Source organism: Pezoporus flaviventris, unplaced genomic scaffold, assembly GCF_033815535.1.
Source record: "Pezoporus flaviventris isolate CSIRO_AGI_PZ_B2104156 unplaced genomic scaffold, CSIRO_AGI_Pfla_v1 ptg000066l, whole genome shotgun sequence".
NCBI lineage: Eukaryota > Metazoa > Chordata > Aves > Psittaciformes > Psittacidae > Pezoporus > Pezoporus flaviventris.
In genome coordinates, this window is record NW_026892614.1 from 14859959 (window position 1) to 14883626 (window position 23668).

Below are 23668 nucleotides of genomic sequence, written 5' to 3' on the forward strand. Positions count from 1 at the left end.
TCTCATACGAAAATATTTTAACTGAATAAAATGTGAGAACATAGAAAGTAATGACTATAATAAAGATTTGTAAAGGGTCATGAGCTAATACCTAATTGAACAATACATTCAGCACTATGATAGGATTATGAAAAAGCACGTAAACCTTGGACACATACATCAGCAAATACATCAGTAGAACAGGGAAGATATTTTTATCACTCATTTGATTAGAAAGCTGTATCCATTTCTGGTGTTCCTATTTAAAAAAAAATATACACTAGTTTTGAAAACAAGGGGAAAAGGCAGAAGGAAATTAAAAAGAAGAAAAAAAAGTAAAAGGAAAAGCAAAAAGGAATAAAGCACGTTGAAAAAGAATTCTAACATCTAAGGTGGAAGAAAAGCCCAGACTCCCGGACTCTACATGCTCAATATTTACATCACTCAATAATCTCTGTACCAGGATTCAGAAGGAACTGGCGCAAGAGGTTCCAAATCCAGTAGCAAGCAACTTAAGTAAATCTTCTCATCTGAGACAGTCTCACAGGAAATTGGAAATATTAATATAAATATACTTTATAGAGAAGAGAGAGCACCTCAGACATCAGTAATGTGCAAAGAATTTAGAGTAAATGCTGAAACAAAGAATAAGTGAAGATAAGGAGGAAAACTGGATAAAAGAAAGACGGATTTACCAAATGAAGCTAAGACAGGCCTTGTAGAGAAGAAAAATGCAAAATATCTAATTCTGTAGTTGTTAGTAAAACATTAAGCCCAGTGGCAAATGGAGAATTATCAGTTAAACTTCAGGAAAGGAAAATGAAGCATGTTAAGAAGATAATATCATTAGGGAGAAATGCAGTTAATTCCTGCATGGTAAGTACCAAGCAAGAATATTAACATCAGTAAACAATTTATAGGTTGAATTATATCGCTGTTGATCAACTTGTATTTTTTATTGCCAGAGAACAAGGATAGACATAGGATGAGCACATTTTGTCAATCAGTTCTTGAATAGAGTGAAAAATAGAACAAATTGCAAATAAAGAAATAAATAGCTCATGACTTGAAAGAACTATCAACTCTGCAACAAATATGTGTGTAGAGACATTGTTTTATTTCTGGTATATGCTGTAATAGGTACTTTTCCAATTTTTCTAGTTTCCCCAGCATTTTTGTTATATGACTATACCAAATTGAGTAGTTTATGGTTATCATGAGAGCAAATTTCTCCCTGTTCATTTTTCAAGACACAGGAATGTAACCCAGGAACATAACAGCAAACCCAGTTTTCTTCACCTTTGAACTATTTCAGAGGGGTTTTTGAAATTATTGAATTCTATGTGGGTGACAGCTTTCAGAGCCATTTGAGAGCAAAATGGATGCTTATAAGCACAAACAGTATAGAAGGCCCCACTTTTAATACCTATGACCAAATATTTGCTTGGGAATTCATTGTGTACTGACAGGGGAGCTCCAATGTGGCCATCTGACTCTGACTATTCACACCTAAGCAAGATGATTTGGATTTTAAATAGTCATCAACAACGCAAGTAACAGCTATATGTACAAACCCAAGTAATGAATGTGCTAGGGGAAGCTGCGGTTTGTGTGGATGTTCGTAAGAGCAGAAAAAGAGGCAAAACACAGAGTTAAAAAAAATAATATAATATGGGAATTATTTGTTCAACTTTAATCATCATAACCGTTATCAGGCCACAGCTGAATGATATTCTTTCTCCCAGTTAGAGACCCACAGCCAGCTGTGGTAGCTTCATGAATTGATTTCTTTCATCTCTTCCCTTCATCCTGTGGGACCCATGACTCCATCTGAGAGAGTTTTGAACATATGGAGAGATATCAAACCCCCAGACTGTTCCCTGTGGCCTCTCAAATTTCATGCAATCAATTTCAATTCTTTTGAGTACGCTTTTTTCTGTGCCCTGTTGGGGCTTTCATCCATTTGGTTTCTCTTCCCAGTTGTGCCTTTGGATATTTTTTTGTATGCCTTTTGTATCTCATGTTTCAGGGATACGCTGTACCTGGTTAGACCATACTCTGCCGTTGGCCAGCCACCCTGCTGCACCTATAGAAAAATGGAGGGCAACGGGAAGGGTGCAGAGATGCCCAGGCCCTTGCCAGGAGGTGGGAGAAAGCAGCACCCTTCGGCATGGGTCTGCATGCCTGCCTAGGAGAGGAGCTCCCACCCTGTGTTTGCACCTCAAGTCCCCCCAGAATGGTCCCCTGCAGTAGTCAACACATGCAGCAGTGGGACATTTCATGGGGCAGTTGTGTGGGTAAGGCAAGGACCTGTCATAATTCTGGTGAAACAGAAATGCAGGTCTCATTGCAGTAACAAAATCTTTTTAGACTGAGATCATTCAGACATTTGCTATAATAACTTGTTCAGCCCTCAGTAAGTGTTTGGTAATTTATTTCACCTAAATAAGTGAAAAGAAGCTAGGCAAAAGCCTTCCAAGGTAGCTTGGCTCTACCTCCTCCTGAAGTGAATGGCATCTGGTCTTCCGAGCAACTTTTATAATCCAGCTGGACCACTGAAGTTATGTTTCAGTTGTATCCACTTGCTCCTCGGCTAAAACTACTATCAACTTCAGTATGTTTTACTTCTAAATACGGATTCAACCCAAAATTGAATCTAAAAGGTTTTAGATTTGAGCTGTCTCTGAATATATGTAAATACAACAGACCAAATTCCATTTGATATACTGAACGCACAGTAGTGCAAATAAAATAAAAATTATATCACTACAGCCTGGATAATAAGGATACTCTTATCTGTTTGGAAGTCAGTGCTGTAGTGGCGTGTTCTTTTCCTCTTATAAATGAAAATATCTATGCCTTTGTGATAGAATGTGAAACTGTGTAACTTAGGTGAATAAAAGAAGGTTTTTGGGTAATAAATCTGCTAAATCTGCTCCAAATCTATCAAAAGGCTTTTTTTTTTTTTTGGAACTCAGAGGAACAATGTTGGATTTACTGAGCATTTTCAGCACTCATTTGCATTGCGCTTGGTCAGGGAATGTTCCTTTTTGGACGCTGAAAATACTTGGCAGCCCTAACATGTTCAGCATCTCACATGTGGGGAAAGAATACAAAAAGTCTGTAAAATGGTTACGGACACGTTTAACTGTTTGTAGATGGGTATTTATTTTGCCATATATACTGCAAGGACAGGGTAAAAACAGTTTCCAGATTAAAGTTTCCAACCATGAATTAGAAGCCCAGGGCTCCACTTACAGCTCTTTCCATAAGTTATCGTGTGACAACAGTTAAATCATGTAGGAATCAATCTAACAAAACATTTAAACATGTGCTTAGCTTTAAACTCAGAAGTCTTCCTGCTGACACCACTGAACAAGCTTTTGTGTATAAGTATGTTGTTGAGTAAAAACGAGGTTTGTAAATGGGGGGTAGCAAGATTTCCCTCTTTGACAAGGTTATTTTTAAAGTATACCAGCTGGTACTCTACAACCCATGGCCATTTATTCTGACAGAATGCGTTAGCATTTGTGTCTGGATACATTTTGTACCTGGAAATTATTTAAGGAAGGCTGGAAATAAAACACTTCTCCTTCTGAATCAAAGAACAGAAAACTAAGTACCTGATTATGATGCCTATTTTTTCTGACTACTTATTCACCAGAACTCAACTAAAGCAACTTAACACTTTGTCAGAAATAACTTTCTCCCTCATCATAGATAAATTCACTGTCCCTGGTGTAATTTATTCCCCCATTCAAAATCTGCATTTAGCTGGTGTACTTACAACATGTTGTGTGAGGAACCACCCAGGTCTTTCTTCCTACCACTACAAGCTCATTCGAAGACCTGAATGGCTGAGTCACATGCTAATCTGAAGCGATTTGCTTCAGTTTTGGACCCCCAATACAGTGAATTATGAAAATCAAACCTCATCACAACAGAAGAAAATAAAAAAAAAATCATGCTTGTGGGACAGCGTTTCCGAAAGAATGTTTATCAGCATCAGGTCAAGATCAAGGAATGCAAGGTGAGACCTGAAGGATTCATCATATTAGGGCAACTAGATCCATTTCAATTAGTGGGCATGCTTTTTGGGGGGTGGAGGGGTGGTGGAAAGTCAGCATTTAACCCAGCAAAGCTCATGGAATTTATCTTCTGGCATCATGTTACAGTAACTTCAATCTTATCAGAAAAGCAGTCAGAAAGAAATTTCTAGTAAGTATAGTGTATTCCACTTCTTTAGTGGGATTTCTTCAAATGTAGGAGGGTTCAAGTCTTGCCCCAAGATAAGCTAAGTCAGAGTGTCAGGGATGACGTTCTAGGCAAAATCAAGGATTATTTGATGAAGGTCCATCAAATCACAGTTCTTCCTGAGATAGTGCCATATCAGAATCTTGCCATTCTCCAGCAATTTTCAGTAATGCATGTAATCTTGCAAGTAATCCAGAAGGGGCTTATACAGAAGAGAAAAGAAGCCAAAATCCAAACAGTAGAGTGAAAAAGGCAAAGACAGACGCATAAGGAAATGACACGTTAAGGACCTATGCTCTTGTCTGATGGGCCAGTCTGAAGCAAACTCAATGAAATGTAAAACATTAAAGAAGACCATTAGTATGAGAACTACTGTCATCTCACCAACATTACTAAATATTAGTAAATATGACTTTATCTAATTACCACTGCTCACTTTCACTCTGTACTAAAATGGCAGATAGAATGAGAAATGTGAACATAATCCCAATGTTTGCATGTGTACATTGGCTAGCTAGGGAAAGCAGAGTGTGCATTCACTCCTGTGAGCCTTTCTCTCAGGAATCTTGGAAATAAGAGGATGTTTACCTCTTCCAAGGTGGCCAGGGAAAAATGAGTAGTGAGCATTTCCACAGTCGTGGAAAGAACAGAACCCAATATGTCTTCTTAAAGGTCAACATCCTACATATAAATCACTCAGCTTGAAACAATATGCTATCAGTCTTACATTCCTGTAACACCCACAGAGATGGAAAGAAGAATTTTGTTATGAGGTAGTTGGTTCAAAGCAGTCATGATGAAATTTGTCTCTACTTTGCACTGTTCTTCTACTAATTTAAAAATTTCCACTGTAAAAACTCTTTGTACATGAACATACAAATAGCAAACTGCACCATCTCAAAGATACCTTCTAGGTCTCTCAAACACTTTGCTGCCCTCTCTTTTCTAGCTGTAAACCCAGAGCAGCCGCCTGGTGAGAGTTGTGGCAGTGCTGTTCAGTCTTGTGGAAAACACAACAAACAGCTACATAGATAGATATAAAGACTAAGTCTTAATATGGGGGGGTAGGGGGGGATGAGTAAACTCAGTAGAATTTGAGGTTTTGTGATCTTCATTAGCTATTTTTTTTAAATTCTTGAGGTTTCACAAAACTGAAAACCAAATGTCTTAGGAGGACAAAAAAACCCTCTCCCTCCTAGCTTGGCTCTGTCTCCTGGACCCTGCGAGAAAGAGGAAGGCTCCTTGGCTCCTGCTACCCTTCAAGGCCAGGGCCAGCCAAGTTGGAAGGAGCTTCATGGCAAAAGGAAAGGCAGCAATGCTTGCACTGGCGTTGCACTGGTGTTTTCTGCTCTAGTGACAGATTGAGCCTTTGAAGTTTTTTGAGCCTTCCGAGTTCTGAAACACTTTTTTTTTCTGCTGGAATTTAAAATTGTGATGAGCAAAGTTGATGTGTTTTTTTTGTTGTTTTTTTTTTTTTGTTAACATTTGTGGTGTTTATCCATCTACACATTTGACAGGGCTTCATTTCTTGGATTCTGTAGGCAACTCAGCCAAATTCATGTCTCTTTGCATCAGCTGCAGGATCCTCCTATTTATATTCTGCAACCCCAGTTTGGGTCTCAGCAGCAGGGATCCTGGTCTCCTTGTTTGACTCCTGACAACATGCAGGACAGGTTCTGTGGACCCACCGCAGGGATTCATTCTCCTGCTTCCCATAGAGCATGGAGCCTACAGCCATGCTAGCAGCTCCTCAGCATGGTAACCTGTAAGTCCCAGGGTTGGGACTGGAGCCCTGGTTTGTGGAGATACATTCCAATTCTCCAAACTAGAGTGGGAGCAGCCTAAGAGTAAGATCTGTGTGCCTCTTTCGTTAGCCCAAGGCTCCCTCCATAAGGAGATGCCTAAGCAAGCCCACTGAGCCCTCCTTCAGGTCAAAGGAGCTGGTGCTTCCTATGGAGAAAAGAGGGGCTGAGTTGCTGGGCTCGCTTGAGAAGCTGCTGGCTGATCTCCAGTAAGCTTTACAAAACTTTACCTCCAGCAAACTTTTACAGATAGGGGTGTGGGGGTAGACGGGGACACGTCTCGCCTTTTGGCTGCTGTGTAATTTAAAAATAAAGAAGTTTAAAATGAGACAAATGATTCAGCGCTCTGGAAGGCCGAGTTTTGCCGCAGTGCCGAGCTCTCAGCCGACGAGGCTTCGCGAAGCTCCCGGCCGCTCCGGAGGAGCCGGGAACGCGCTCCACGCCCTCGGGGACCGGACTCGGGCTGCCGCAGGGGCTGGTCTGGCCGCGCTCACCTCCCTTCTGCCGGGGCCTGGCGCCGCCTCTCGGGGGCTCTGCCGCGCCGGGGCTGCCGCTGTCGTCCCGCCTCGAAACCAGAAGCTCGACGGCACACCCGGACGCACCCCCACGCTGCGCCCCGAGGGAAATACTGGTCCCCGTCCCGCCTCCCGCACCGCCCGCGAAGGGCGGCCGCGGGGCGGAGCAGGGGCCGCCCCGGGCCCGGAATGGCTTCGCAGGTAGGCGAGCGCGGGCCACACGGTGGGGAGGGGGCGGTGCGGGGCTATGTCACGGCCGCGAAGGGGCGAGCCAGGGGCGCGCCCCGGCGCCGCTGATTGACAGCGGGGGCCCGGCCCGTAGCCCATAAAGGCAGCGGCGCGGGCCGCGGGGCCGCGGAGGGACTTGTGACGGCGGCAGGGTAGAGTGCTCCGCTCTCCACCGGTAGAGCCTCAGCGCGCCGTCGGCTCCCCCATGCCAGGTGAGGCACCAGGCTGGACGGCGCCGTACTCCCCCTACCGTCATACCCCCTCCGGGGGGGGAGGCGGTGGGAGCTGCTCCTGCAGGACCGGAGCTCTCCGTGGGCAGCCGTCCATCGCGGGTGCGCGGGTAGTAAAGGAAGGGACCTGCCCCAGGAAGGCTGACCCGAGGCTGTGTGCGGCGTCTGCTCGCCGCGCCCACAGGGATGTGCTCCCATGGGGGGTGCGCTGGGATTGAGAGGGGAAAGAGGCTTCGTGGCATTGGCCGGTAGTTGGCTGCACCGGTGCTTCCTCGGAGCGGCAGGTAATAAGAGCAAGACAAAGAAAGTATAGGCGGGGAATGTTGGCATCCCCGAGTCCTTACGAAAATATGTGGAATTAGCAGTGTTGAAGCGATATGGCTATATCCAGAGGCACGAACGTCTGCACGTTCCAGTGGACGCCATCTGCTCCATTCATTTTGAGCGTAAGCACATCTGGAGATGCAGCTACGTGGCTTATAGTTGCATAGTGCTTCAGGGCAAAAATGCCATCATGTTAAAAGGCACTTTATCCAGCTATGCGTGGGTGCAGAGGGTTGTAAGAATGGATGAATGGTTATTATATGTATATATATATATATATACACACAGGAAGAAGAGAGGAGTTTGTATGATAGCACTGAAAAAGGTATCAGTAAATAGTAAATAGTAACCAATAGTAAACTATTGGTTTAGTAAATAGTATATTTATGAATATAGTAAATAGTAATAGTAAATTGAATAGTAATAGTAACCAAATGAATAGTAAAACTAGTAACCAAAATAGTAAATAGTAAATGAATAGTAAAACTAGTAACCAAAACCAACATACAGTGAGATCCCATTTTCCTACGGGGAATTTCAGCTGAACACTGTGCTCCAAAATAAAGATGCAGCTTATTCTCCATCTCGTGTAGTGGTGTCATGTGGTCCCTGTGCCAGCAACTGAAATACTATGGAGAAAATTGTGTATTTTCCGTTTGTCTTTCCCTTAAGGGCATTTACATAAACAGGAGCTTTATCATCAAGATTTCCTCTTCCCTTCACTTGATATGTTTTACTTCTGGCATCAAGAGTAACCTCAGAATAAGAATTACAAAAATCAGACAAGATAGAAATTCAGATTTTATATGTATAGTTGCTTATAATGAGAGTTCTGTTTATGGCATTTCATGAGATAAATTGAAATATTTGTAGTTGATAAATATTATTTCCCTAATACTTGCTACTTTTTGGTTTATTCATAGGAGTTATGCTGCAGAGGAGTGGGCTTTTGTGGCTTGCTATCTTGGTAACCCTGTGGGTTTCCTCAAATGCTCAGGGTAAGTTCTGACACTTCTTAACTAGAGATTTAGTAACTCACAAAGCTAAAAGTCAGTGTAAAACATTTGCTTATCTGAGCTACAGTGGGCAAAGTAATCATATTGTATTTTTTAGAAGTGTCTAGAATAGTAGTTCCTAGTGGTGTTTTTGGTAGGTACATCTTACTACTGCTAAATGAGTTTCTCCAGTAATAAATAAATCTAAGAAGCAATTCCTGTTATACTTTCCTCTCCAGTGGAAATGTATGTGAAAGTCACATGCAAGCAGAGTCACTGAGTCTGATGAACATTTTAAAAAGACAGAGGTAGAGAAATAGACCTCTACAGGCCAAATATAAGTAGAGTATAAGCTGGCACAGTGCCAGACCTTCTTTGATGTCTGACTTCTTGGCCTGAATTGTTAAAAGCAAATTTCTTGCTTCCTGTTGTCATGTGGCCACATGGCTTCTCATAATTTGATTTTTATTAGCTGATACTCAAAATATAGAAATTTGCTCAACTTCCTTATCCATTCATATATATTAAAAATATTTAATGAATACATTGGTAGATGCATCCTGTGTAGGCATATGTATACAGCATATATATATATATATACAAGTGTGCATTCAAGTGCTATAAAATGTATAGCCATTGTTTAGTTATATAGCCATATATTTTGTTATATAACCAAACATATTTATACCTATGGACATTGAAGGAAAGACTTCTCATGTAAATGAAAACGTCTGGTGGAAAATACCATTAATCAGTGTGCTAGTAGGAACAGTTCTGTTTGTGGAAGTACGAAACTGTTAGGTTTACTCTTCTGATCCTTGCACCTGCCATGTAATTGCAGTTACTAAGTATAATGTGCAGAGTTGTTTCTTTTAAGACTTTTTGTAGACACATTGTCACACCCTGTTAACTCTTTCAGATGGTGAGAAGGAAGAGGAGACTACCTTTGATTTACTTCAAATCAGTAACATAAACCGAAAGACAATTGGAGCAAAATTGTTCCGTGGTCCAGACCCCTCTATCCCAGCATATCGTTTCATTCGGTTTGACCATATACCTCCATGTAAACCAGAGAAATTAAAAAAGATTGTCAAACTCATACGGCAGAATGAGGGCTTTATCCTTTCAGCCACCCTGAGACAGGACAGGCAATCTAGAGGCACTATCCTTGCTTTAGAGGGTCCTGGCATCAGTGAGAGGCAGTTTGAGATCATTTCTAATGGCCGTGCCAACACCCTGGACCTTATCTATTGGGTGGATGGCTTCCAGAACGTGATTTCCTTGGAAGATGTGGACCTTGCCGACTCACAGTGGAAGAACCTCACCATGCAAATAACAGGAGAGAACTACAACCTCTATGTTGGCTGTGACCTTATTGACAGCTTCATCTTGGAGGAGCCTTTCTATGAGCAGTTGAAAGCAGAGAACAGCAGAATGTATGTGGCAAAAGGGTCTATTCGGGAGAATCATTTCAGGGTAGGTAACCTGGAGAAGCTCGGGTCTCTGCTGAGGTAAAAGTAAATTCAAATAGTTTGAGAAGATGCAATAGTCACAGTTTTGTTCCCCAGCACCTCTTGGATTTGATGGGGTCACAGGTGTTCCCAAGCAGAATTTCTCCAGAGTGTGTTTTTATTCATTGCTGGATCTGTGTTGTGTGAATCTGGGTTTCCTGAAAGCAAAGGACTGGTAAAACACAGCCTAGATCCAGGCAAACTGCACAAAGCTAGTTTATGGGCTTTCCTATGCAACCATCCACTTTTTCTTTCAAATGTAAGACTGTTAAACATGTTGCATTTTTGTGGTGATTTGTAAAATTCTTTGGGAATTTCCTGAAGAGGTATTTTTTCATTGAAATCTATCCAAGTCATAGAAGCCTGTCAGTATTTTCAAATTTTATTTGAATGAAGGAAGAAACACTTTTTTTTTTTTTTTTTTAATGGAGCTAAAAAACGTGATATTGGTCCATCCCCTAGCAGAATATCTTTGTTTGCCATTCAAAATAACCTTTAGTTTCAATTACAAACACCAACCGAACCACAACAACAACAACGGAAAAAACAAGTAGGGGGAAGAAAATTAGAAATATTTTGATCCTACACAGGAGAGATTTATTTTTTTCCCCTTTTTGTGGAAAACATTTATTCTTTATGTTTTGTTTTAAATTGAAGCAATTCCAAACTTTCTGGTTTTCCTATAAAATTAAAATTGCTGCCTGCCTCAAATAGTGGCCCAAGGATGGCTTCTTTTCACTCACAGGTGAAATCAAGCTTGAACGCATGGCTTCAGAAATTTCCAAAACCCCTTTCTTTCTCAGCCTGTTGTGCCACCTAGTTGTCAGCTAGAGCGTGACATGCTGGACTGTGGTTCCACGGGTGACCAGTTTTCACTGGGAAGCCAGAAGTTCTTGCCCACAGCCTCTCTATTCCCGTTTCCATGACTAAGTTTCTCCATCAGTTGTGCTCATAGAACTGATTCTGGAGCTCTACTGTTAAATGGATCATTGAAACAATCTGGTTTAAAAGTAATGTTTTTTCTTTGATTTTTTTTTTTTTTTTTTGAGTGAAACATGCTAGTCTGGTTTTACAGTGTTATCTCAAGGTAGTGTCAGCATAGTTGAGGAGTCAGTGAAGTATGATGCATGGGAATGTGTGGCTAAGGACTGAAATGTGATGGACCAGGAACTTCAAAAGTTGGCTTTATCTCATGAGGAATAGGTCATAGAACTATAATCTAAAATGTGTTATGAGCATGGAGATTTGAGCTCACAGCTGATCAAAAACTTTTATTATGACTAATTTCAGAACATACCTGGTTTTGCTGCTTATAGTATTGAAATTGCATATAACAAAACTATATTTTTTCTATTGTGTCAGGTTTAATGTCTTCTAGGTTGTTTTTTACATATTTACTTAAGGCTGAACCCAGTCAGTGGCATGGGATTGAGGCAGATCTGTTATTATTTACTCCCAAATTGGCCTATCTGATTTTTAATTATATTTTTATTATTATTACAGGGTCTTTTGCAAAATATTCAGTTAATCTTTGATACTTCAATAGAGGATGTTCTGCGTAAAAAAGGATGCCAGAGAAGCCAGACAAGTAAGGCTTTTTATCTCATTAATACCATTCAGTTAACTCTGAAAATCAGAAATGTCAATGGTGATGTATTATCCTAAAGCGATGCAACATGTAACTTTGAAATTAAAGAGAGGATGAGCCGCTTTTTGGTGCTAATAAGAACATATTCTTTAGCTATGTTGGGATAGATTTCTACTGTCTAGTCTACTATTTTTAGTTCTTATGGCTTAGATTTATAACTCAGCCCCTGTTTTTAAAAAGGGGAGAAGAGCTGTCAAGCAAGGAATTAATAGAAATAAAAGGAAAAAATGAATATATATGAAAATATTTGCATTATTCCATGAGATGTCTATGATTCTTTGAACACAACAGTGATAATGTTGCTTCTGAATTTTGCTCCTGAGTGTCAATGAGCCCATGAACAAGTCTCACAAGTCTTAACAATGCGGAATTCCTATGCAATAAATTTGTTGATCATGAGAGGCTTTGGATTTGAAACCCAAAGCATTTTCAATCAAAACAACCTAAAGAAAATAAGGGAAAACAAAAAAAAACCAAAACCTAAGAAGTATGGAAGGCTTGTATGTGACAGCCTGATGTGTTCTTGTTAGTCAAGTTTGTGCTGACCTCACTAGGAAGGGAGCCTTCAGTGTATGGGAGTGTATTTGATTCATTATAAAATTTATAGAAATTTGTCAAGTATTCACTAAGGTTTTGTACTTAAACTCATGGGAGGTGCTGGCCGTATTACTTTCCAGAGTTTGTAACTAGCAAGAGCTCAGTCAAGAATCAGACAACAGAGTCCGTTGGAGGAATTTGGTGGGTGCACAAGGCAGTCAGGACTTCAGGGTTTTGTTTGAAATTCAAATCATTTAAGCAGACTGTACTCAACCTTTTTTCCTTGTTTATGCAAAACCTAGAAATTAAGCAGTAGCAGGTCTTGACTTCTTCAAAGGGGCCCAAAGTACTGAGACCTTATAATGAAGTCTCTGTGTGATATATAAATGTTTGTATATGTCTACATAGAGGTATGTATATTGTGTATGCACAAGAAGTTTAACTGAGCTTGCTAGTCTGTTTCTAAATCTTGATAAAAAATATTGGATGGTTATTTCCAGAGGTGTGCCAATGTGTTAGAAATGAGTCACATTTGCTAGAATGGAAGTTGGCCTTACATGGCACAGGCGAGAAGACATGCCCTCATTTGTTGGTTGTCATCTCTCCCATCCAAGCTGGTTTTTGTACTCGGAAGCTACTGAGAAATTACTCAGAACTACTGATTACTAGTTTTCAGCTTTGTTAGTGGAATAAAATGCTTGAAGAGCATAAGTGCTGTGGGAAGAGGGAACATGTATTTTGGGTCTAGTTGTAATCTAAATAACAGAAGGATGGTTTCAGAAAGGATGCAGTTCATCTATCATGCTTCATTTACCAGCATAAACAGCTCCCAGAAGCTGAGGTAGAACCTTGAGGGTACATTCAGTAGTCGGAGGCAGAACAGGGTAGGATCACTAGGTGTAGATGGATTGAACCAGCAAAACCAATTAAAGACAGTGTCTATAAATCTTTTCTGTTATTATTGGTTGATTATCACAAAGTGGAGTAGTGTGACCAAATGTTTTGAAATTTCCCCAAGTAGAAATGGGATGTTACTGTAATTCTACTATGAAGAGGAAGCTGATGGAAGCCTAAAGGGATAATTGAGTTCTGCATGCTGATACATACCTTAGGAGGAATTCTTATACCCTTCACTGGTTGTAGACAACAGATAATATTTTCTTAAGGTATTTTTTTTAATCACATCTGTCAACTACCAAATTTTCAGGTCTGATAAATTATAAAGACTTGGGATTTTGTTTCATCCTTCCTGGGAATTATTTAGTGCACAGCTCAATTCACAGTAGTTGAACTGTAGTGGTTGCAACACCAAGAGGATGCTACAAGGTGAAAATTACTTGAGCAACAACAGAAGAAAGCTAATAGCACACTGTGGCTTGAGGCCATCAAAATTACTTGATAGGCTTGTTATGTGCATGGCTGATTTTCTGGTGTTGCTTATGCAACTTAATTACCACATCTGAAAAATCCATGGCCACAAGGTACATATTTGCCCATTTTGATGTTCCAGTTGTTGAGCTGAGGTACAGGCACTAAGATGCCATTTATATATGTAAGTGTCCCAAAACAATGTGGTGGATGTTAATAGAGAAGTGCCCTTAGCTTTGAGGAGACAAAAAGCCTGCTGCTTTTTCAGAGACTGAACTGTGTTTTTGTATTATATCTTTAATCCCAGTGTGAGAGTGTGAGGAATGGTGAAATGGTATCTTGGGGTTGCTGTTGAGTAAAGGGTAGGAAAGTATCTCTGTAGTGTGGTGGCTGCAAGTCATAGAATCATAGAATGGTTTGGGTTGGAAGGGACCTTAAAGATCATCCAGTTCCAGACCCCTGCCATGGGCAGGGACACCTCCCAACTGGAGCAACCGCACAAAGCCCCATCCAACCTGGCCTTGAACACTTCTAGGAACGGGGCAGCCACAGCTTCTCTGGGCAACCTGTGCCAGTGTCTCACCACCTTCACAGTAAAGAATTTTTGCCTAATATCTAATCTCAATCTCCCCTCTTTCAGTTTAAAGCTATTCCCCTTGTCTTATTACTACTTGCCCTTGTAAAAAGCATGTCCTAAATACTTTTGGCACGACTTATACACAGTTCTGGGCAGGACAGATGGCAAAAACATGCCTAAATAGGCACATCAATAAAATTCCTTCTTCTGCTAGATCAACAGAATGACATTTGCATATGTGAGAAGATGCACATTTGCTCTTCTGGTTTCTCATTTTAAAGATGATCATGTGGTTCTTAAGAAATTAGCAGGAAGCCAGCAGCAGAGAACTGATATCCCAGTGATCCCCAGGCATCTTCTTTCAGTCACTGCCAAGCACCAGTAGGAAGTGTGGATTTAGTTCTTCTAACATAGTTTTGGTTTATGTTTCCTGCTGAGATTGCAGCTTTATTAATGTCCTCAGAATGTTCTGGTCAAGGCACATTCCATGTTGGCTTGAAAAATATGAAATTAATGACCTGAGAAGTGCTATGGGGGAATCTGCGAAATCTAGTGTTTCGGTGTGGTAGGAAAATTACATTCTTTCCAGGGAATCAAAAAACAGCTGAAATAAACAGTTATGACACAGAGTTCTGATGTGCTATGTGGTGTATTGGTTTTCTCGCATCCTGTAAGTGAAGCTGGCCAATTACTTCAACTCTGGAATACTGTGAACAATTTTTTGTAGACCTTGGCTAGTGGCAGATACTTCATAGCTAATTTAAAAGCACATCAAGCCGATCATTTTAAATATGGTTGGAAAGTAATTATTTAATGTCATTTTATGAGTTGGTTCTTTTTTTTTTCATTCTTAGCTTTCCAAATGAATGAAGAATACTTTTATTTTCATTCCTTGCACATTTAAATATAACAGTTTACACTGTGTAGTCAAGCATAAGATCAAGCCCTCAAAATTTTGAAGCACTGCCACCTTCTGTGACTTGAAAACACTAGGTGATACTGGGGTGTTTTGATGATGTGTCTTGTTGCACATGTTCCTGTTCTGATGCCTTCTTTTAAAATTACAATATCCTTTCTTCTCCTTTCTGTTATTTGGTAATGTTATTTACAACAGTACTAAACATGGTAAACAAGTCTTTATCAAGGGACAGGGCAGTATGGATTTGAGTATGGCTGATATAAAATGAGGGAACATTGGGCTCCTTAGAGAAATCTTCCATGGAATCCATAAGGCATTTGCATAGTGGAGATTTAAATGCTTAACAGAACACAGACTGTTTTATTTAGTTACCTATGTTCCTTTTTTATTAATTGCTGTGGATGCCTTCTGTTGCAGTCTTTTACAAGAATTTGCTAGACAAGGAGGTCTTTGATACTACCTGTCCAGTTCTTCAGTTCTCGCTCTCTAATGCATGCAAATTTTTGTTTTAATTACAGGCTGCCTGATGGAGGAGTATTTAGAATGACAAATCAAATACTGAGCCTGATCTTAGCTTGATCTTCATTTCACTTCAGAATTAAACTATTCTTATAAAAGCTACTCTTGAGTTTTATACCAGGCAGAACAATACAGACTGGAGACTGGTTGAAATTTCATAATTTTTCAAATTTGACCCAAATAACTATGGAATTTATGGGAAGAACAAGGACAATGACTGTTTTCAAGGAAGCTTTTTCCTTCCTTTTTGTCTGCATCAGGGAATAATATGATATGTCATGAAAAACCTGAAATCTTTCATGGCTCTAAGTGGATAAAAGGGGTTGCTTTTTGATACTGTGTCCTTTTGTTATGCCTTCTTCATAAATTAGTGTGCTGCAGTGCCAACTATGTTTTAAAGTGAGGGCCATATGAGACACAGCTTGGCTCTTAGTCTTGAAAAGGGAAAGCTTCTAATTGGAACCAGCTGACATCTAACCCCTCTCTTTTATTCATGGGTATAATCTGGCATGAAGCTGTGCCAAAATAGATGTGTTTAAACCCTACCCATGGGTGCCAATATGTGATTTCAGCAGGAATCTGTAATCTGTGGAAGAACTTTGTGTATGCTGCTCTTCTCTTTCCCTTTCTTGCTACCAGCTGAAGTGAACACCATCAATGAGAGCACGGAAATCCTTCACTTGAGTCCTGCTGTTACAACTGAATATGTGGGCGAGAAACCAGGGAAGGCAGAGTTCTGTGACCGCTCCTGTGAAGAGCTGGGCACGATGTTCACAGAGCTCACCGGCCTGCGCATTGTGGTGAACAACTTAGCTGATAACCTCCAAAAAGTTGTAAGTACTGTAAAGTGTAGAACTTAAAGAAGTCTGCTGTGCAGTGCTCTTTCTCTCTTTGCTTTACACCAGAGGCAGTTAATAGATTTCTGTATTACACATATATAGCTGTTATACACATATGCATATGCATGTATATTATAATTACATTATATATTAATATATTACATTATAATAATATAATATACACATGTGTATATGTATATACACATATATACACATATACCTGTTGGTATATCTACATAATGTAGAGATGACCTGCATTTTCAAAGTGACTAGTTAGGTAGTTCTTGAGTATAATACTTAAACAATGGCTTGGGTTTTGCTGACTGGATTTAAAAGAGCACACACGCATTCATACGCAGGAGAGATCTGTGGTTGCTGCAGGTTTGGAAATCAAAATTTAACAAACCTAACCTTGTCTGTGTACTGCTAAAGCAGTGTTACCATGATTATGATATTTATGAAAACATCAGCAAGTGGCTAACCAGGGTACCTAAACATGAAGTATGATGGTGACATTTTGCTGTAGTCTGCCCCTCTCATTCTGAATCAGTTAATTCTTTCTGAAGGAAGTTTATTGCTATGCCATATATCTCAGGACTAAAATCTTGCCATCTAAAGATGAGCTGTACTAGAGGAAAGCAAAATTGGGAAGAACAGATTTCTTAGTATTGTGTGACTGTTTTCGTACTGTTATTTGAAGAATTGCTATGTTGTATTCCACTCTCTGAGGTCATCTTTATGTACATGAATATGTAAAAATATACTTTTTTTTCTTTTTTTTAAGAAGGAAGAATTAAATCAACTAGTGTCTCAGTTTGTTTTTTTTTTATTTAAAATGGTTTGCTTGCAAAGTACACAACTTATTTTCATTTCCTTTGTCCTCTAGTCTGAAGAGAACCAAATTATGTGGGAATTGATTGGGCCTAACAAAACACTGAAGAACCAGTCTGTTTGCTGGCAGGATGGTCGTGTCTTTGCAGACAATGAAAGCTGGATTGTAGATAGCTGCACCAAGTGCACCTGCCAGGTAAGGTTTTGGAAACATTATTCTTTTGCAGGAATGGGTAGTGGGTTTAATTGAGCCCAACTGTCCAGGTCAGGTCACATTTACTGAAGAACTTGCTATTTTTAAAAAGTAGTCCCCATGTCCATGACAGAATAGCTTGAATTTCCATACATGAAATTTCCCCAGATGCTAACCTTTATATGCTTCTGGATGTGAGCATGTCAGTAAATTACTTTCTTTGCCTGTAGGATTCTAAAGTTGTATGCCATCAAATCACCTGCCCAGCAGTCTCCTGTGCTGATCCATCTTTTGTTGAAGGTGAATGCTGTCCAGTCTGCTCTCATTGTGAGTATTTAGCCAAAGAGAAGGATACTCTCTGGCAATATTTGGAATCATTACTAATGTGTTGGAAAGGTCAAAACAAGTAAGAGGTAAAGGCAGGTGAGATCAAATATAAAACTTATATGTACGTAAAGATCATATGAAGTAACTTGACTGCTTGAAGCTACCTTCTGAAGGAGTTGGTCTCTCTTCTGTGATTATATTGGTTGCTTAGAAGTAAGCTGATAACTTGCCTAACTAAGTTGGAAACTAAAGGTTAGATATGTGCTCCTCCCCAGTTGTGTGTCCCAAGTCTGGACATTCTGATTTTTGTTGGTTTGCAATAGCACTGTGCACTGTTGTTTTATTAAGAGTGCAAGTTATTTTTTCCTCTTTGTTACTGTAATTCTTTTACTCAGTTTTATTCCTTCTCTGTCATATTGCTTTACTTATAAACCTTGACAATCTGTTCCACATTTAAGATGGCGTTGCAGGCTGTGAACTAGGCTTTAGAGAGACAGCAGTTTTAATAGTTTCACTGGTTAAGTGACTTCAGTGTACTAGACAGGGCAGTTACAGAAGATGATGGTTGCTTAGATGCTCTAAATAAAAACATATTGTAATATACTCAGGTTTTTTGCCTGTTCAGAGCATAGAGTATACTCTTACAGTGTGCTCTTGGTCATGCATGCTGTTATGTTGTGTTAAGAGGTGGGGCCACATTTCATTATACTGACCTGTATTATGAAATCAGAGGCAGTTGGGAAGTCAAATTTTTGGCTCAGTCTTTTCTAGAGATAAAATGTTCTTCCTCCAAAGGTCAGCACCTCATACAAGCACTGCAAGCAAGTTCATGAAGATCCAGTATTCTTACCTGGGCTAACCTCTCATTACATTAAATTATAATTCCCTAAGTTCAGCAGCAGTTTGGGAAAGCAAAATTAGAAAAAGAGAGATCTAAGGGCGAAGTTCATGTTCTACAGAAAGAGAAATGAAAATCTTCTGAGTAGGATATTAGTGATGCTAAGCAGGTCTTCTTACCTTTTGTTCTGCAGCTGATGACAGTGAGGAAGGCTGGTCACCATGGTCAGACTGGACGAAGTGCTCAGTTACATGTGGCTCTGGGACTCAGATGCGAGGAAGGTCATGTGATGTGACCAGGAGTGCTTGTACAGGCCCACACATCCAGACAAGGATGTGCAGCTTTAAGAAATGTGACCATCGCAGTAAGTAATAAAATTTCTCCTTTCCATTTCATTTTTTTTAAATTTCTTTGGGCATCTCTAAGTAAAAACAAACTTAGAAGCTTAGTCTGGGTTTCCTATGAATGCTCACTAGTCAGGGCAGTATGTATTCAAGCACTCATGTATGCATATTTAAAGTAGCTAATGTTACATTCTTTGTCCTCTCACCCCTGTCAAATATTTCTTCTTTTCCTGACAGTGCAATATGTATGTGCATCTGGGCTTAGATCTGTTAAGCATAAAACAGTGGGTCATTTTTTTTTTAACATTATGAAACAGCCTTGAGCAACCTGGTCTAGTGTAAGGTGTCCCTTCCCATGGAAGGGGGATTGGAACTGGATGATCTTTAAGGTTCCTTCTAACCCAAACCATTATATGATTCTCTGAACAGGAGTCTCGTTTGAAGTGAGTTTCAAGACAATGCTGAGTTCATAGTCATGACACATGGGGCCATGTTTTAATATGCTGTTCATTCACAATTATCGGCCCATCCCATTAGCTTAGTAGTGTTTAGAAGTATGGTAATGATAGACTTTTGCAAAATGTTAAACTGCTTTTACATTTAAGGCACTTAAAAAAATCATACTCCAGGTAGTTAATACTGTTGCAGTTGGCTGATATATATAGGCCACTTTAGTACATAAGGCTATTGCTGAAGCTGCTAGATCTCCAAAAGTACATTTTAAACAAGTTATTTCATAGGAACAAGTTTATTTTTAATATTAAATATTAAAATGTTTAAATATATAACATTCATATCAGTCATATATTGGTCGCTGAGATTCTTAAGAAAGCTGTACTTGAATGCCTGAACTTATGTGGTGCTTTGTACAAGTGACAGTGGTAGGAACGACACGGGGCATTCATCAGATGTTGTGAGAGGCTTAATATGAAGGTTAACTTCACAAGTGAGCTTGCATTACTGCTGCAGGTGGGCTGTTTCTTGAGTTTTGGTCTTTTCTCACAGTACGTCAAGATGGTGGCTGGAGTCACTGGTCTCCCTGGTCTTCCTGTTCAGTTACCTGCGGAGTAGGAAATATCACCCGCATCCGCCTCTGCAATTCCCCTATTCCCCAGATGGGTGGGAAAAACTGTGTGGGAAATGGGCGTGAAACAGAGAAGTGCGAGAAGGTTCCATGTCCAGGTATGTCTGTGGCCTTGAATCCAAGGCGATGCAATAATAGTCCAGCTAATTTTTCTCTCTTTATTTAGGTCTAAGTTACAGTGAATTTCTGTGATGGAAAATATAATTTATAACTTGGTTTGAAATAATATAATTTATAACTTGATTTGAAATAACACACAAGGGTGCTCTTAAAATCAAGACGGCAATGAAGTCAGAGGTTTTGTAAACCTCCCAAGTTGTGATTTGGCTTTAAACATTAAGAGTTTGAGAAATTTTCATTTTATAACTTAGTGATTTATCTCTGTATATCAAAAGTACAAACACTATCTAAAAAGGAATTGTACATGTTCGGAATAGACATCCAGTCCCTTAGTGGTCAGGTTTCTTTGAAAGTGTGTATACATATTTTACACATATTCAACTCAAGTGTTACAATTTTCTTCATCTCCACTCCTTAATCTTTTCAGAGACCATTCACTCTTTTCACTTTCATTTTTCTTTCATATATTTTTCCCATCACTCTTTTCCCTTTATATGTATTTATTTGTTCCTTCCTCTGTTCAGTCTTTCCATTCTACTTACAGAATATGAGCTTGAAAATGATGTCAAGCTTCCAATCTGATAGTACTTAAATAGTTATGTTCACTTTTTTTTTTTGTTCTAGCTGTGCATGCGAATTTAGTGAAAAGGTTATTTAAGGACACAAACCATGGCCCTTATGTTTTTTTTGCAATACCAAGAACACACCCAGAGTTTGGTTCAAAGATGTTTGTATTTTGAGAAAATTCAGAATTAATGAACGAATGATCAGTAGAGTTCTACCAATACAAAACATGCACAACAATCAACAGGTTATTTATACTGAGTCAAGGAATACTGCTGAAGATACACTGAATGGATGACAAAACAAAAATGATAGCTGCAACCTTACTGAGAATACTGTGAGAATACTGTTGCTATTAAAAAAGCCACAAAGCTCGGGTCTGGCTCAGCAGAAGTTTGTATCCTGTGATCACTCTCTGCTTTCTGTGCAAAAAATTGAAGCTTAGTAGGGAGCTTTGAAGACACTGTATTTTTTCTCATCAGCTTAAATAGAAATGCACCATGCCATTGGGCACAGCATGTTGTTTTGAATTGCTGGCCAAAAAATGCCTGTAAAGCAGTTGGGTATTTTTTTGTTTGTTTGTTTCTGAAACATTGCTATCTCAGTGTAAGACTGTGCCAGCATCTTTCTTTCTATGAGCATAGTGAGAAACTGTCTTCTGTCAAGAATCTGAAGAAAGGGTTATGGCATCAAATGTTGTCCCCACTATACTGCCTGTGATGCTCTTTTCTTTTCTGCATGTCCTAGTGAATGGCCGGTGGGGTCCTTGGTCTCCATGGTCTGCCTGCACTGTTACCTGTGGAGGAGGAATTCGTGAGAGGTCTCGCCTCTGCAACAGTCCAGAGCCACTGTATGGAGGAAAGCCGTGTGTGGGAGATACCAAGCAACATGATATGTGCAATAAGAAGGATTGCCCAATTGGTTGGTGTTTAGTCATTCTTTATGCAGTCTGACTAATTGTTGCCATTTCTTTAATGGATAATTATGAATCGAAACTATAGAAAACTAATTATACCTTTGTTTCAGGAAAAGGTATTTGACTATTTAGGGTACTTTTTAGGTCATGGAGATTTTTATAAATATTCTTAATACTGATTTCTGAACAAGGATGCATTTCTTAAACAGGACTTCTCTATGTTGTAAAGTATTCAACTGGATGTAGCAATCTAATATTATAGAATTAAATCAATACTATATTAAATGAATTTAATAACCATCATTCTAAGGGTCCTAAGCTAATGAATAGAGAATACCTGTTTCTTAAATGAAATTTTATATGCCTTTTATGCTCCTAACTTAATATACACTTTTATGTGTCTTTGCCAGATGGGTGTTTGTCAAATCCTTGCTTTCCGGGAGCAGAGTGCAACAGTTACCCAGATGGGTCTTGGTCATGTGGGCCATGCCCAGCAGGTTACCTTGGCAATGGTACTGCCTGTGAGGATCTTGATGAGGTACTGGCTTTGTTCCCATCAACATCAGGAAATCACTAAAATTTTCATTATTTGGGAATTACATAGCCATCTCATTGATTTCTTCTTTCTTTTCCTGCAGTGTATAGCTGTGTCAGACATTTGCTTCAAGGTGAATCAAGTCCATCGCTGTGTGAACACAAATCCAGGTTTCCACTGCTTGCCATGTCCTCCGCGCTATAAAGGAAGTCAGCCCTATGGGGTAGGGCTGGAAGTTGCCAAGACAGAGAAGCAAGTGAGTGATGTTGAAGAGAACTTGAGGGTTTTGAAACTAATTCCCACCTGAAAATATCTATGAATGGAAGCATGTGATAAACTTAGGTACCAAAGATAAACTGAAATAGATAAATGCTGTTTCAGAGTATTCTGGATTTGAGTAACAAAACACTGAATTTCAAGTTGATTTTTTTAAGGGTTTTATTTCCATTGGCATCTACACAGTTGTTCCAAATGAGTGCTAAATGCCAGGAACAAGCATTCCCCTGCTATGATCTCCTTTCTCTAAAGTGTACATGCCTACTCTGGGGATTGGAAACTGAAGAATCAGTATCGTTCTCTCCATAGGTATAATGCTGAGAATGTGGATGTCATTAGACATATGTCTGAAGTTCTTACTCCATAAAACAACACCTCTTAATGGTGAAAAACAGAAGTGGAAGTAATATTGAAGACTATGGTTTGATAGACAAGACAAAAAATGTTAAAACAGATGTCATGGGATGCCTTTGTTGCTGTTGAAACAATCTGTGGGTAGTTCAGTGTGTGAAGTCTAAATGTAGAACATCTGTGTGAGATTCTCAGACACTGTTAATGAAAATATATTTGTTGTACATGAGAATTCGTTAAGGTCTCTGATTTAAGAAAATAAGATAGTCCTTGCATACTGACAGGCAAAAGACTGAAGGGAAGGAGGTGAGCATATTTTACTTTCTGTTGCAGTTAATTTCCAGGGATTAATGACATCTGGATGAAAGCAGAGTTCTGAAAATGTTAATCTCACACTTTAATTGCTTTTTGAATAATGTCCAATTTTTCCTGTGGTTTGTTTTAATTATTTTCATTGTACACACTGTTTGGAGTCGTGAGCTGACAGAGCAGTGTAACTTACTAACCACAGTTAAAGCGAGGTTCCTGTCTTTAGGCATCTGAATAACTGTCCTGATTTTTGACAAAGTTGAGGTGCACACAGCTGACTGTGAGTATCATCAAGTTTCAGTGAATATGGTCTCTTACAGGTCTGTGAACCTGAGAATCCATGCAAGGACAAGACGCACAGCTGCCATAAGTCTGCAGAGTGCATTTATCTGGGCCATTTCAGTGATCCTATGTACAAATGTGAATGCAGGACGGGATATGCTGGTGATGGGCGCATCTGTGGTGAGGATTCAGATTTGGATGGCTGGCCTAATAATAACTTGGTCTGTGCTGCTAATGCAACATATCATTGTGTCAAGGTAAGTGAAAAAAGTTGATGAAAATGCTGTGCAATAAACAAATTTTCTCTCCTTTTTCTAAATAGTTGAGTAACACTTCTCAGCATCAAGCTGGTGGTTGCTTTCATTAAGCTGGCAGGTGAACGTGCTTGGATACTTAAAAAATGAGGAAAGAAATACCCAAATTACTTGAGTTCTAGACCACTCCAGTGGTTTA

General features: G+C 39.6%; 1 protein-coding gene across 1 annotated transcript in view; it reads left to right on the plus strand.

The window, feature by feature from the left end:
• The first annotated feature begins 8259 nt into the window (after positions 1–8259).
• Positions 8260–23668, plus strand: part of THBS2 (thrombospondin 2) — a 30375-nt gene continuing 14966 nt past the window's right edge. The window contains exons 1-12 of the mRNA XM_061471336.1: positions 8260–8330; positions 9247–9803; positions 11342–11426; positions 16046–16239; positions 17132–17272; positions 17500–17596; positions 18628–18798; positions 19784–19960; positions 21294–21467; positions 21873–22000; positions 22101–22253; positions 23254–23472. Of these exons, the coding sequence (XP_061327320.1) occupies positions 8261–8330; positions 9247–9803; positions 11342–11426; positions 16046–16239; positions 17132–17272; positions 17500–17596; positions 18628–18798; positions 19784–19960; positions 21294–21467; positions 21873–22000; positions 22101–22253; positions 23254–23472 (2166 nt within the window). The 5' untranslated portion in view covers position 8260. The remainder of the gene's footprint in view (positions 8331–9246; positions 9804–11341; positions 11427–16045; positions 16240–17131; positions 17273–17499; positions 17597–18627; positions 18799–19783; positions 19961–21293; positions 21468–21872; positions 22001–22100; positions 22254–23253; positions 23473–23668) is intronic.